At 36.8% G+C, this 15,324-nt stretch overlaps 1 protein-coding gene across 2 annotated transcripts in view; it reads left to right on the top strand.

Annotated features, from left to right (window-relative positions):
- ephb6 (eph receptor B6) overlaps window positions 1-15,324 on the top strand; it is a 59,652-nt gene that overhangs the window by 41,562 nt on the left and 2,766 nt on the right. Inside the window, exons 6-18 of one of the 2 annotated variants that reach the window (XM_046846863.1) lie at window positions 388-543; window positions 3,275-3,546; window positions 4,407-4,488; window positions 6,174-6,298; window positions 7,571-7,733; window positions 8,102-8,216; window positions 8,386-8,441; window positions 10,206-10,322; window positions 11,323-11,570; window positions 11,739-11,957; window positions 12,288-12,437; window positions 13,467-13,651; window positions 14,109-14,285. In XM_046846863.1, the coding sequence (XP_046702819.1) occupies window positions 388-543; window positions 3,275-3,546; window positions 4,407-4,488; window positions 6,174-6,298; window positions 7,571-7,733; window positions 8,102-8,216; window positions 8,386-8,441; window positions 10,206-10,322; window positions 11,323-11,570; window positions 11,739-11,957; window positions 12,288-12,437; window positions 13,467-13,651; window positions 14,109-14,285 (2,065 nt within the window). Of the gene's footprint in view, window positions 1-387; window positions 544-3,274; window positions 3,547-4,406; window positions 4,489-6,173; window positions 6,299-7,570; window positions 7,734-8,101; window positions 8,217-8,385; window positions 8,442-10,205; window positions 10,323-11,322; window positions 11,571-11,738; window positions 11,958-12,287; window positions 12,438-13,466; window positions 13,652-14,036; window positions 14,286-15,324 lie in introns of those variants that run through there. The other variant, XM_046846864.1, reaches the window with a different exon arrangement.

Raw genomic sequence — 15,324 nt, 5'->3', positions numbered from 1 at the left:
CATGCACACCACTGAAGGTTTGAAAAGGTGTTACACTTGTTAGACAGCACTATGCTCATGAGGATAGAGGAAAGTGTGAGATGTTCAAGGGGCAGCACTCAGATACAGATAGCTCAATGATGCTTTAAACACCTTTACATGCATATCTGCTTCTACACACACTCCATGCTGTGTAAGTATGTGTTTTTCCTTTGTGTCAGTATGAATCAATAAATAAATTATATATATATATATATATATATATATATATATATATATATATATATATATATATATATATATATATATGTGTGCAGCTGACAGCACTCTTTTTTTATATAACATAACAGACATCAAACCCCTCCGATCACTCGTTTTTGCATTTCCTATTTCTTTTTTCTTTCCCAGCATGTCAGATGGGTTTCTATAAAGCCATGTCGGGTTCGATTTCATGCACTGAATGTCCAGCTAATAGCAGAACCAGCGTGGAGGCTTCTAAATTGTGCGAGTGCCGCAGCGGTTTTTACAGAGCAGCAAGTGATGCTAACACCACTGCCTGCACCGGTAAGGACCACATGATTACTGCAGTATAACAACACAAAAACAGAAAGAATAAAACTGAATTAAAGGAGGAGGAGATGTTCAAAAATGACCTTGTGGGGGCCTCAGGCAGAGTAGCATGATAATCATGATCCATAGCTGAGTGGTAAAGGAACAGCCAGATATTATGTAACACTATAACAAAGCTATATTTACCTGAGAAGTTGGTTTCCCTTGGAGAAAAAGCTTCAGCAAAGAGGAAAACCAAATGAACAGTCGGAATAAATCAGCAAAGAACAAATTTAAATGATGGCCAGAAATCGCAACACAATGATTAGACCTGAAAACAGGAAGTGCTAAAACACAATATAGTCAATATATATGAAACTATAAATGGAACGCTATATGAAAAAGGTTTGTGGACACCTAACTATAAGATTTAAATGTTCTTTTCTGAACATCCCATTCAACATTTTGTCTCCATTTGCAGTTAGAATAAACTCCACTGTTCCACTAGATTGTTTAGAGTAGTTGTGAAGATTTGTGCTCATTCAGCCACAAGGACATTAGTAAAATCAGGTACTAAGGCAGGGTGATGAGGCCCGTGATGCAGTCAGCTTTCCAATTTATTCCATAGGGTTGAGGTCAGAGCTCTATAGCAGGCCACTCAAGATCTTCCACACCAACCCATACAAATAATACAACGGTTCTGGCTTTGTGTACAGTGGCATTGTAATGCTGGAACAGGTTTGGGTCTCCAAGTTTAAGTGAAGAGAAATTTCAATGCCACTACATCCAAGATATCCTACTGTGTACAATTGTGTGCCTCCAACCTTGTGGTAACAGTTTAAGAATGAACCATGTATGGATGGAAAAGACAGGTGTCGTAATACTTTTGTCCATAGTGTATTTTCATATGCAAGTGTCATGTGATGTACAGGCCTATTAATTTCTAAGTTGAGCTTAGGAAGAGTTTAAACATCTCCCACTTACCACACAAGTGATATTATAACATTATATTATCACATACGTATACATATACTGTAGAAAATGTTCATAGTTTTAAAGGTGAAAAAATGTAGAATAGCAAAAATAAAAACCTGCTGTTAACAAGCAGAATCACTAAAGGAAAGAACAAGAAACAAAACTACAACTGACATACAGTTACAGCCTTACAGATGAAATCAACTGAATTAAAACAGGGGATGAATACACAACTCTAAAAACCGCATCAACAACTTCATTTAATACAGTTTGACTTTATTTCTGCTAAACATATTTTATTGAAAATATTTGAGTTGGGCTCTTGACCCTTGACATTTGAACATTAGTCTTTCTCTGGCTGTTGTAATTGTGTTTGTAAAGCCTATTTGTTATGAAAAGAAAAGTCAAGAGAAATAGTTGTTTATTGATTTTGTTTAACTGTTGATTATGGTGCAATAATCCACTAATAACTTTATCTTTGCTTTAGCTTTTATGGGTAGTTTCCAATTAATGTGTGTTGTATTGTATTTTGTAAAGGTTTTGTAGCACCAGTTAGACACAGAAACAAGAATCAGCAAATGAAACTCAAACATTGTGACTATTAACAAACTTTTATGGTGCAATGTATGCTGGGTGGCAGAATAGTACAAACTCCCAAAATGCATTTCAGTATGAATAAATTATACAGTTCAATGTTCTTATTATTTTCTCTATTTGCTTTGATTTTAAGAGCCAAACTAAAGCACTAATGACTTTAAACGAAAAAAAACACTTAAAATCTCAATTAGAGCTTTTGTACAAAAATTGAAATGAAAAATGAAACTAAAATGAAAATAAAACACATTAAATCTCTTCAGATCTAAGCAGAGGATGATTAAACAACCCCAAAAAAAACAGCATTACCAGCTTCACGTATTACTAACTGGTGTGACTTTATTTCTGTCATATGTGTACAAAAGCTCAAATTGAGATATTAGATGTTGTACTTTTGATTAAAAGTCACCATAATGCAGATCAGTGTTTAGTTGGGCTCTTGAAACTTGACATAAAAAAAAAATAAATAAAATTCGGAATACAATAAAAATATATATATATAAAAAAACAAAGAGTAACTCTGATCTCTCCAAAATAATCTAGTAAAAAGTCACAACAAGCCAAAAACATCAAAATAGAAGTAAATAAAAAAAAAATAGGAAGAATATTCAGCTGGACAATTTATTAATGCTGCAATGCATGCTGGGAGTTTTGTACTATTCTGGCACCCAGCATGCATTGCAGGATGAAAGTTTGTTAATAGTCTCCATTCTTGAGTTTCATGTGCTGATTCTAAGAAGCTCTTGATGGGATTAAAAACAAGTCATTCATTAGGAAATAAGCAAGAAATAAAGAAGTAGAAATAATAATGTAGTATGTAGTAGGTTTTCCCTTTGGTTGCTTTAAATGTTTAAGACTTGTGGCTAGACTTGAGGATTTATCACAGGAAGAGTCCTAGTTTTCCATCAGTGCTGAATTTGCTTCAAACACGTGATGAGTAGTATAGAAGCAAGATGTGTTGAATTTTTTTATTAAGCATTAACATTAAGTAAACAAGCAAATGGTGGAATAGGAGAATCTTGGGAATGCATTTCAGCTGTTTTGTTGCTCAGATCATTAAAAGCTGCAGATTTTTACCTTTTGTTCAAAGCACAAAAAAGCAGGTGCTCAGACGTCAATCTTTAAAGACTGAAATACTGATTGGAAATCTTAAATAAGAGTGTGTTTGCCTTACCAGCTCCCCCATCGGCCCCTGTGTCTTTGTCCTGGGAGTACGAGAGCTCAGAAGGAGGCGTGTCTCTACGCTGGAAGCCCCCACTGGACCTGGGGGGTCGGAGTGAAGTGACATATGGGGTGGTGTGCCGAATCTGCCCTTCGGCCACACAGATACACCCTGGTTCCTGCTCCTGGTGCGGAGATTCGGTCACATACGTGCCCTATAAAAGTGGCCTTAGACAAACTAAAATCACTCTTAGCAATCTGCTTACCCGAGTCACCTATCTCATACAGGTATACAGACTACTTTACCCATGAGCTTACACTGGAACAATATCCAAAAGTGCAATGTGTATAAAAATGTAAAGTTAAAATAGGTGTAAGGGGGGTCCAGTTTAAAACGGTGTGTATATATTACACATTCATTTGGACAGCCCAAATAAATCAATAATTCAACATAAAATTAATTTTATCTAAAAAAAAAATATTTAAATTAATTAATTTTTTCTTAAAATAAACTTTGTCACTCTAATACTTCTAATGTCTGTACGACTCTCGCTGTATGATTCATCTATGTATAAAGATTATGATCAGCGAGCAGTAAAAACCCACATCTTAGTGTTTATGCTGCTCCAGTCCCCGAAAGCCTTTTGTCGCTGTATATAATAGTGTCTATTAAAGACACCTGACCCCATTTTCTATAACGAAAACTAAACCTGATGTTGGCTGAGCCATTTATTACTGTGGGAAGAAAGCAACGTAGGCTGATGTTCATTTACAGCTCATTTGCTAAAATTATCCTAAATGGACTATCCATCATTTTCACAGATGGATATAGAGGTTCCTCCATTTGTATACAAAATCTCTTTCACTGAACAAAATAGGTTTTTAAATGGGATTATTTGCTAACAGTATCCAATGTATTGAAGATTTGGCTTTTATATTTCTCATTTTCACATATGTAGAATATATGGTATGCATTTATATATATATATATATATATATATATATATATATATATATATATATATATATATATATATATATATATATATGCATTCATTATATGTATAAAACACAACACTGATGATCAAAAATAACTTTAAATTTGAACAAAAATTGTCTATTATTTGTCAAAAATTTTATTTGTTTAGGTTCAAGCTATGAATGATGTGTCTCCTCTCAGTCCTTTCCCACCGCAGTTTGCTAGTATCAACTTCACCACCAGCCAATCAGGTAAGAGTTATTTACTTTGATTAAATACATTGGAATAATCAGAGTGTGTGTGTTTGTAGCTGAGTATATAGCGGATGGTGTACACTGAGGTTATTAGTTGATTTTTTTGGGACATGATGACATTAATAAGAAACACCACTTCAAACTAAATACGGTTGCCCTCAAATGATGCTCCGGGCTATAATCTAGTGTATTTAGTATATTGGTTTGAGAGGTTTGATAAATCCTTTTATAAAACTCTGTTTGGTTCAGCAATTCAGTTAATTACAGACACAAATCGTATATCTTTTCAGTAACACAAGGACACTGTAGTACACACACGTTTCTAATGTCCAGCAATAATCCTGTTTATCTTATGCAATCTTTGCAATTATACAAAAATAATTCATTCTGGAAATCACAGACAGACACACCATCTGAACCATTTGCTATATCAAGAGCTTGGAATTTAGGCTAGTTTTGTCTTTGAAACAGACATAAGTCGCTGACATTTATTGTCCTGCCCACTGCTCTTCTCTGATTACAGGGCAACGTGATTTGTGCCCCAGTGGGCCTCTATTGGCGTTATATGCAGTTCTCATTTTTCCCCACTAGGTGCAGTAGTGATTTTAGATAGTGGCTTTAAATGAACAGTGTGTGTCTAGAAAGTTAAGCAAATCAGTGGAACATTGGCTTTTCTCTCTCTAAATATACATATTATTTCAATTGCTAAACACTCAAAAGAGGTCACTGTTATTTCATTAAAAATTTTAAATGCATGGCATTTTAATATATTACAATACTTATAATACACGTTATATATTGATGATTTTTTTGTGTCTTTTCTCTGAATATTATTGAGAATTTCAGTATTTATCTCCATAGATTGTGTGTGCTATGCTTTTCTATCACATACAAGTGCTTTTTCTATTTATTATTGTCTACCATTTGTTATAAGTGCATTTTTCCACCGGACTCTTCCCTTTTCTCAGTCTCATAATTTCTCCTGCTTGGATTTGACTGCAATGATTTTGGGTCACGATCTCCCTGTCAGCTCATATAATGCTTAAGAAAGCAGAAAAAGAAAGAGGTTAATCATTGTGACAGTTCACAGAAACGTCAGAGATGAACAGCACAGTTCAGGATCCCCTCCGCACAGCATATGCACTCTCACGCTGTAATTTCTCTCTTTGTGTTTTTTCTCTTTTTTTTCCTATTATTATTACATAACTTTAGTTTCTCCACAGCTGCCGTTTTACTTTGTATTTATACCTAAATTGATATGATGTAACACACTTAAATGTCAAGTGGTCTGTTCCAGTACTTATTGTAAAATGTCCCTGCTCTTATACATGATTGCTTGAGAGATTTGATGTAACTGAGAGAGGGGAGGTTTGTCGCTAAGCAGTGAGTGGATGACTAATGTGGGACTTTAGTGTCAGGATAGTCTATTGTTTCTTTATAACTGCCAAATATGAACATCATTTTTTTCCCCAACCTGTTTATCCATCCATCTTGCTAAAGAGTGGATTTTTAAAACTACACGGATGAATGTGCTTCCTTTTAAATGAGTCCAAGTTCTTTAGACAAAGACTCTACAGTTATAAAAGTGTTATTATATTTAATATATAACATGATATATGGTGATGCCCCCATGTGGTTATAGTTATTATAGCAGTTTTACTTACTGTATGTCTCTCTTGAAGTACCTTCTGAGGTTCCCATACTGCATCAGCTCAACAGTGCTCCAGATTCGATTACTCTGTCCTGGCCTCAGCCTGACCGGCCCAATGGAGACATCCTGGAGTATCAGCTTAGATACTATGACAAGGTTTAATTTACTAAAGCTACCCTATTTTTCACCATCATAACATTGTTGTGTGTTTCCTTTGTTTGCTAGTTTAAGGGCATGAATAACTGTTAGACATGTTTTAAAGAAATATCATACAATAAATTGAATTGAATTGATTCAATAAAATTTTAGGTTCTACCACATATTTTTATTATGATAAAGTTATTTAGAATACTTACTAAGTAAATGGGATAGGTTTTTGGACAATAACAAGTTCATCTGTCTGTATGTGAATAAAGAGACCTTCTATGCTCATACAGTTGTATGTAAAATTTAGATTTAATTTTATTGATTTTTGAAAAAATGCAAATCAGAATGCAGGGTATATGTGATAAACATTTAAATGTGGAGAATCGATGCCTTTTCAGTCTGTAATGTCTCAGAATATAATTAACTCATTAGGCAGGCCAAGATGCTATTAGATTGCAATAACTGTTTAAACCTTAAACTAAAATTTAGCAACCTTGGACTTCTCTAAGTAACTGAATGAGCAGATGAAAAATGCAGACTAACTGATACCTACAACCCAAAGCGATCTAGAACATAGTGTTTTATACTTCCATTTTTCATTTCACAAAATGTCAGTAAGAGACAGGGCAAAATCTATATGTCTAAGAAACACTCAGATAGAACTGCATGTATGCTCGGCTCCAATGCACAGCAGTACCTCCATATGACAGCAAAGGGCCAACAGAATTGTTTAGATGGCACAGGAATGGTGGTTTTGCGTTGTTCCATAAAAGAGTCATCAGAAAGGAACGACACTGATGCAAGGCAGATGAAGAATATTTCAGAATAATATGGTAATAAAATAGTAATAACTCATTTAGTGTATAAAAATGATCTAGATGGCAGACTAGATACTGTAAAGCATTTGCATGCTGTGACCGCTGCCAAAGTGGGTGTTGTTAAGTACAGATTGATGTCCAAACTTTTGTAAATACCACAAGAATATAGTGCAACTGTGCATTTCTTTTTTTAAATCAATAAAAAAATATGTCATGTGGTCAGGGTTGCTCAAACTGTAATAATGAAACATATATTTACTGCTAGATTTCTGTATTTATAAAACTGTTTAAAGAAAATAGGGATTCAACTAATTAGTTAATAATAATCTGTTCAGATGAGCTTTTCTGACTAATTTTAACAGTTAAATAGCTGTTGTTTGATTTTATGATTTAACTCTACTCTGAGTGCTTTGAAAGGCGTATTTAAATAAACTGTATTATTATTATTATCTTTCGACTACAGAGCTCTGATGAGAGCAGTGCAACCAGTGTGTTTACTGAGACGAACACAGTGACCGTGGCTGCTCTGACCCCAGGCTCCATTTACGCCTTCCAGATCCGAGCACGCAATGAAAGGGGCTATGGCCCTTACAGCAACTCGGTCTACTTCAGCACTCTGGCTATGGGTACAGATTATATACTCATCCACCACCCTTTCAACTTTCACTATGGAGGCTTGTTCAGTGATATCACCAGTTCAGCATGGCTATTCATTCTTCCCAATAGTTACAACATGAAGCATTTCAATAAGGTGCCAGCAGTTAATCTATGAACAGTTCTTCAGCTTCTTCAGTTAGTGCAGACTCTGTCAAGATTATTATATCATTATATATATATGCAGTATAGTAATGATTGAATGAGAGAAAAGGCAACGAAAAGAAGTATAAGCTAGATAGATCACTTTCTTCATCTCAGAGGAAAACTCACGTAAGATTTAGATCTGCGTTGGGTGTATTCTTGTAATCAGTTGTCTTAATTGTGTTTTTCTCTGTAGAAGAGCGGTCCAGGCAAATTCAAAGCCACCTGCCCCTGCTGGTTGGGTCTGTGATGGGTGGAGCTGCATTTTTGTTAGTTGTGGCAGCAGTCGTCATTGTGTTTGTTTTTAGGACGTACGTGTATTTCAATATTGAATTGACTTTAATATCAACTGTAAATAAAATATGAACTGTCTAAGCAAAGATTCAGATTCACTAATAAATTATTACCCTGGAAAAAAATTTATAGTGAGATATGAAGATTGATAATATAGTGCAAATGACTGCATTGTTACTTCAACAGAAAAAGGAGAGAGAGCCATTACAGTGACAGACTTCAGAGATATATTAGCAACCGAGGTGAGCATTAATGTGCGTGTGTTTGTGTGTGGCCAATGTGATTAATATCACCCGTTTCCTCTCGCTTTAATGTAGAATACTTTAGAGTAAGCATTTTTCTCTTTATCACAATTCCCTCACAAGCTTGAAGCATCATTATCCTTTTTATTTTTATATATATTTATTGTTTTATAATTCATGTGCATTCTTTTTTCCTCTTTTTTTATACTGCACGTTATTGGGTTTTTTTAAGCATCTTCATCTTCTTCTTTCGGCTGCTCCCATTAGGGGTCGCCACAGCGGATCATCTGTCTCCATACCACCCTGTCCTCTACATCTGCCTCTTTCACGCCAACTACCTGCATGTCTTCCCTCACCACATCCATGAACCTCCTCCTTGGCCTTCCTGTTTTCCTCCTTCCTGGTGGCTCAATCCTCAGCATTCTCCTACCAATATAACTCATGTCCCTCCTTTGCACATGTCCAAACCATCTCAATCTCGCCTCCCTCACTTTGTCTCCAAAACGTCCAACATGCTAATAAACTCTAATAAACTCATTTCTAATCTTGTCCATCCTCGTCACTCCCAACAAAAACCTCAACATCTTCAGCTCTGCTACCTCCAGCTCCACCTCCTGTCTTTTACTCAATGCCACTGTCTCTAAACCATACAACATCACAGGTCTCACCACAGTCCTATAAACATTCCCTTTCATTCTTGCAGATACTCTTCTATCATAAATCACTCCTCCATCTTCTCCACCTCTTCACCCTGCAACCGCACCACTCCACTGCTCTCCCTCTCATTCTCACACATGTACTCTGTCTTACTCCTACTGACTTTCATTCCCCTTCTCTCCAGTGTGTACCTCCACCTCTCCAGGCTCTTCTCAACCTGCTCACTACTCTCACCACAAATCACAATCATCCGCGAACATCATAGTCCAGGGAGACTCCTGTCTGAACTCGTCCTTCAACCTGACCATCACCACTGCAAACAGGAAAGGGCTCAGGGCCGATGCTTGATGCAGTCCAACCTTCACCCTGAACCAGTCTGTTGTTCCTACTGCACACTTCACTGCTGTCACACTGTCCTTATACATGTCCTGCACCACCCTTACATACTTCTCTGACACACCTGACTTCTTCATACAATACCACAACTCCTCTCTTTCCACCCTGTTGTACGCTTTCTCTAAATCCACAAATACACAATGCAACTTCTTCTGTCCTTCACTATACTTCTCTATCAACATTCTCAAAGCAAATAAGGCATCTGTGGGGTTTTTCCTCGGCATTAAACCATACTGTTGCTCACAGATGGTCACCTCTTTTCTCAGCCAGGCTTCCACTACTCTTTCCTATAACTTCATGGTGTGACTGATCAACTTTATCCCCCTGTAGTTACTGCAGGTCTGCACATCTCCCTTATGCTTAAAGATCGGTACCAGCACATTCCTTCTCCATTCCTCAGGCATCCTCTCACCTTCCAAAATCTTGTTGAACAATCTGGTTAAAATCATGTATGTGTTTTTTTTTTTTTTTTTACGTATAAGCATATCAAAGACAACACAGAATTATATATTCTACTTCGATGTACTTCCGAGTTGGTAAATAATTCTCAAGCTCCACTGTAATTTTTCATGTCTGACAGGTTGACAGGTGTATCAGATACTCCAAGGATGAGCCTACATTCTCAAAGTGTTTTCTGCTCATAGAGGTCACATTATGAGATGTTATTTTGGGTAGTGGGAACATCAAACATGTGCTCTGTGTTTTCTTTAGCCGGGGTAAAATATTACGTGGATCCTTCCACTTACGAGGATCCGAGTGAGGCGGTCAAAGAATTCGCCCGGGAAATTGACCCTGCTCATCTGAAGATTGAGGAAGTAATTGGTGCTGGTGAGTAGACAGAGGAGGCTTTACTTGGCAGTTAAAATACTGATCTAATAGAGTCATATTTGATTAATGATAACCCCCCCAAACAAATGGAAAAAAAGACTCTTTCGGTACTCATGCCTTCTAAAGAAAACTCATGTGAAGTGTGTTTAATATCAGTTACACATAATTATCCAAATACTAATGTTATCAAAATCAGAAACTAAAATATAGTTTCTTATGTTTTTTAAGAAGTGGCACAGAGATATATTGGTAAATGAACTGCTCAGAAATAACAAATATTATTTACATTTAGAGTGTGAGTGGAAAAGGCCAGTGGGAAGGTTCAGAATTCTCTCTTGAAAATGTATTGAAATATGAGTTCACATTTACAGAAACATCTGGAGTACATGTATTGCCAAGAATATCCAGTCTCTGAGAAAGAAAGAGAGGAAAACAGAAACAAAAGGAGAGTTGGTGTGTAATTGGATGTGCACTAACAGAGAATAACATGACATGTATTCTAGATTATGTAAGAAAATGGAAATGTGAAACTGGCGCAGATAACCAGCAGGCCTGCTGAGGACAAGTCTGGTGATAATAGGAAGAGGGGGTGAATATAATATATAATAAAAAAGAATGGGAAAAGGAATAAAATAGAAATGTGGAAGATTTTTTTAATAGAAGGATTTTACATAGTCAAAGAAAATGCAAGAAAGAGCAAATTAAAATGTGCACCAAGAGAAAAGTGTCAGATGCCACTAAATCTGTTTTATATGGCACATATAGAATATATTTTTTATGCTTATCCATTGTCTTTCCTTATCTTTTCTCCTTTTCTTTTTCATTTCTCGGTATTGTAATATACTTTTGTTAATATCTGCATTGTCATTATCAAATTATCTGTATTGTACCATATATTAGTTTTCCATCTCACTCTTTATTTCACACTGTTTCTCTGTTTTTCTCTCTCTCTCTCTCTCTCTCTCTCTCTCTCTCTCTCTCTCTCTCTCTCTCTCTCCAGCTCAGTTTGGTGAGGTATCCAGGGGTAGATACAGGCCTTTGGGCCGTAGAGAAGTGCTGGTAGTGGTAAAGACTCTACGATGGGGAGTGACAGATCGTGAGAGAGGCATGTTTCTCAGCGAGGCTGGTGTCCTGGGCCAATTCGATCACCCCAATGTGCTGAAGCTTGAAGGTGTGATCACACATACTCCTCCTGAACGCATCATTATGGAGTTTATGGAGAATGGCCCCCTGGATGCTTTCCTCAGAGTGAGAAAGACAAAACTATACTATAAATCTAATTAACAAAATACATTTTACTGTGATTAAAACATTAGGCTAATTTTGGGCAAGTGACTGTGAGACTATTTTCTACATCTGATTCTTATTTCCTTGAAATACCAAAAATACTATGTTTGTGTCTATTCTATGTTCCAGGAAAATGAGGATCAGTTCAGTGTGTTGCAGCTGGTGGGTATGGAAAGAGGCATCGGAGCAGGAATGTGTTACCTTTCCGAGAGGAACTTTGTGCATCGTGACCTTGCAGCTCGAAACGTTCTGGTGAACTCAAATCTGGTTTGTAAGGTCTCTGACTTTGGTCTGTCACGGCTCATGAAGGACCTGGACCACAACATGCCAACCTACACTGCATCACTGGTGTGTTCTGGGAAACCCGGCTGAGTCGCACACTTCTTCAAATCACTTTGGGATTGCTGAAAAGGAAAATTTGTTTATCATACATTTACATCTGTATTTAATATTACAGAGCTTAAGGGCTTTTCCTGTGGGGTGTCAGGTGTATAAAAATTAAAAATGTAAAAAAAAAAGTTGAAATCTTAACCTAAATATTAAATTATTGCATTAAATCTAAATGTTAAACATAAACATTGAATATAATTATACCTGTTTAATGTAAATGGTAATTAAAGAGTATTTAGAACGGGCAGAGTTTAATTTGTTCTTCACATATTTATCCTTTTCTCTCAGGGTTCTAAAATACCTATAAGGTGGACGGCTCCTGAGGCTTTCCAACATCGTAAGTTTAGCTCGGCTAGTGATGTCTGGAGCTTTGGTATACTAATGTGGGAGGTGATGTCATATGGAGAACGGCCATACTGGGACATGAGCAACCAGGAAGTAAGGCTTGTGCTTCGTGTATGTGTTTTACTTTACTGAACGATTAGACTAACTCAATTGATGATCCATGGTTTATTATTAATGGGCAGATAATTGCATGGGAACTTACAGTATACATTTTTATATTTAAAGGCCTTGCTAAAGAGGCCCAGCACTGGCAACTTGGTGGTGCTGGGATTTGAACCATGACCTTTTGATTTCACACCTTAACCACTGAGCCACCACTTTCCAAATCATAGCTTGATGGTCCATATACAAACTAATGTGATAAGCAGCAATAAGTGAATGCATGAGTATAATAAAAAAAAAAAAAATTGTCTTTTGCAGGAGCCTTTTTAAGTACAGGTTCATATGAGGGGTCATTCAAATAATTGCCTTTCTATTTAGTTATTTTAAGCATGACTGTGTAGTGCAGCACAAGACATGATAACCAACCTTCAGTATGTTCACCTCTAATTAAGTCGACTTTGTGCAGGGATGAATAAATCTGTGCATGCCTGCAGCATTCTGATGATGGAACTGTTATGCGATTCAGTCTGTTTCGAAGCTGTGTGTGTGTGTGTGTGTGTGTGTGTGTGTGTGTGTGTGTGTGTGTGTGTGTGTGTGTGTGAGTGTGTGTATGTGCCCGTGTGCAGCAATGGAGTGCACACTGAGATGCATAATGTCATCAATGGCCTCTAGCTAAAAACATGCGACTGAAGCAATAGTATTCATGTAGACTGTGTGTCTATTTTTTATAACAAATGATTTTTGTTATAAATTGTTATAAAGATGATATTTCTTTGAAAGGCAAATTCAGCATAAATCATTTATATCTAAAAATGTGAATGTGGCTGACTGCTTGCTATCTTGCACTTCTGGTTAGACGTGAATTGCATTTGGTTTGTGCCCATACTCAAACATCTGTCATTACATGTCCACAGCATTTATGCTATGAACTCCAAATCACAACAGGGAAAGCGACAGAATAAAATGCCATATGACAGACTGAAAGTATTAACATACACTTTTTTATTTTTCTATCTTTAGGTAATGAAGGCAGTAGTTGATCAGTATCGTCTTCCCGCTCCTAACAGCTGCCCTCCTGCTCTACACGCGCTGATGCTGCAGTGTTGGCAGGCTGATAGACAGGATCGTCCTAAATTCGACTCTATCCTCTCTTCTCTGGACCGGCTCATACGTCACCCTGCATCCCTCAAGGCTGAGCATGCTCGGTATGACAAACACTGCAAACACAATCTTCCATGAGGAGCTGTCCTTTAGCACTTTTTATATGTCCTTGACAAGGCACTTTGTCGGGTTTTCAAATTTCAAACCTCTTCAGCCTGTGTCTCCATCCTGGAAAAATTCATATGATGAATATCTGCAACCTACTTGTATCATGCAGTCAGATTATGTTGCTAAAAAAACTTGAAAATAATAAAAACCTAAAAAATACTTATGCATGATGCTTAAATGCCTATGTCATTTAAATGTGTGCAAAACAGAGATATTTTCCATCTCCCTTCATTCCTATAAATAACATTTTTGTAAAACACTACTGTGAAATTCTTAAATTCAATGTAAATATTTGATAGAAATATTATATATACTTTCCAGACAGGAGGTTTGACGTCCTTCAGGCTAATGCAATCTCTCCTATTATATCCCTCCTAACATGTCCTTTTTAAGCCCAACCCAACCCCTGCTTAGTCCCACCCAACCCCTGCTTAGTCCCACCTCCACAGATCTGTCAGCAGTGACGACAGTCAGCGAGTGGCTGAGTGCTCTAAAGATGGACCGCTACAAGGATGAGTTCGAGAGAGCACAGCTGCACAGCCTGGAGAGAGTGAGCTTGCTCACTATGGAGTGAGTACACCTGGGTACACACAAAATACACTAAGTGAACATGTTAACTGCTGTGAAATAATATTAATGTCCAGGTCTGCCAGTAAACACAGTAATGCAGTCCCACATTGCTAGATGTAAAGTGACAACGAAAAGGTGATAAAATCCAGATCAGATTTGTTTTATGGTGATACAGACCGATTCACTTGTGGCATGCACATTGAGTTAAGAGAGGATGCAAATCCATATATTCGTAACTTATATATTCGAAAAAACCAACCACAAGTGGGACAAACATAAGACAAACTATGGCACTATGACAAGGAACAGGTGTGATCAGTGACATGTAACAAAGAGGTGGCATAATCTTGAGCCAACAGCTTGTCCATACCAGTGCATTTTAGTGATTGGTACATCTGTAAATAGATGCACAAATAGATTTTGTTGCACATTTATCATAATTATTTGTTTATTTTAGTTGGTGAGAGCTGTGATTAGTAGTCTGTGGCTGTTAAGCGAAGCAATGTGTGATTTTCTGCATTCTTTGTTGTTATAGCATCTAATGTTTTTAGATTTTGTGCAAAACCTTTCAAAGAATAGCTATCCCAGTAATTATTTTTAAATGCTAGTAACAGTAGCTAAGCATTCACTATAAATAATTACCTGTTTTTTTAGTTACCCAGGTTATTTTTAATGTGTCAAACCAAAGCAATTGGAATTGCATAAGATTCTGAAAAGCTTTTTGCCTCTCATCATTCATCACTCATAGGCACACCTAGAGTGTAATGACATAATGGCAGTTATTAGGATCCAGCGATGAGAACCTGTGTTTAACACTGCCAGATTAAAGTGGCTATAAATTAAAAAAAATAAAAAAATTCACAAAGTCTCAACAGGAGGTCCAGGAGGAATACAGACGAACAAGACAAGAAAGAAATTGCAAATGGAACAACACTGTTATCCCCGCCTGTTAACTTCACCACATTGTAGTTCCATGTAGTATATAAAATAACATGCTCAAATGGAGGATTTTTACACTCTGAAGGCTTGTACACCAGAC

Source organism: Silurus meridionalis, chromosome 4, assembly GCF_014805685.1.
Source record: "Silurus meridionalis isolate SWU-2019-XX chromosome 4, ASM1480568v1, whole genome shotgun sequence".
Classification (NCBI taxonomy): Eukaryota; Metazoa; Chordata; class Actinopteri; order Siluriformes; family Siluridae; genus Silurus; species Silurus meridionalis.
Note: the sequence above shows the minus strand (reverse complement) of the source record. Positions and strands in the feature narration are given on the sequence as shown.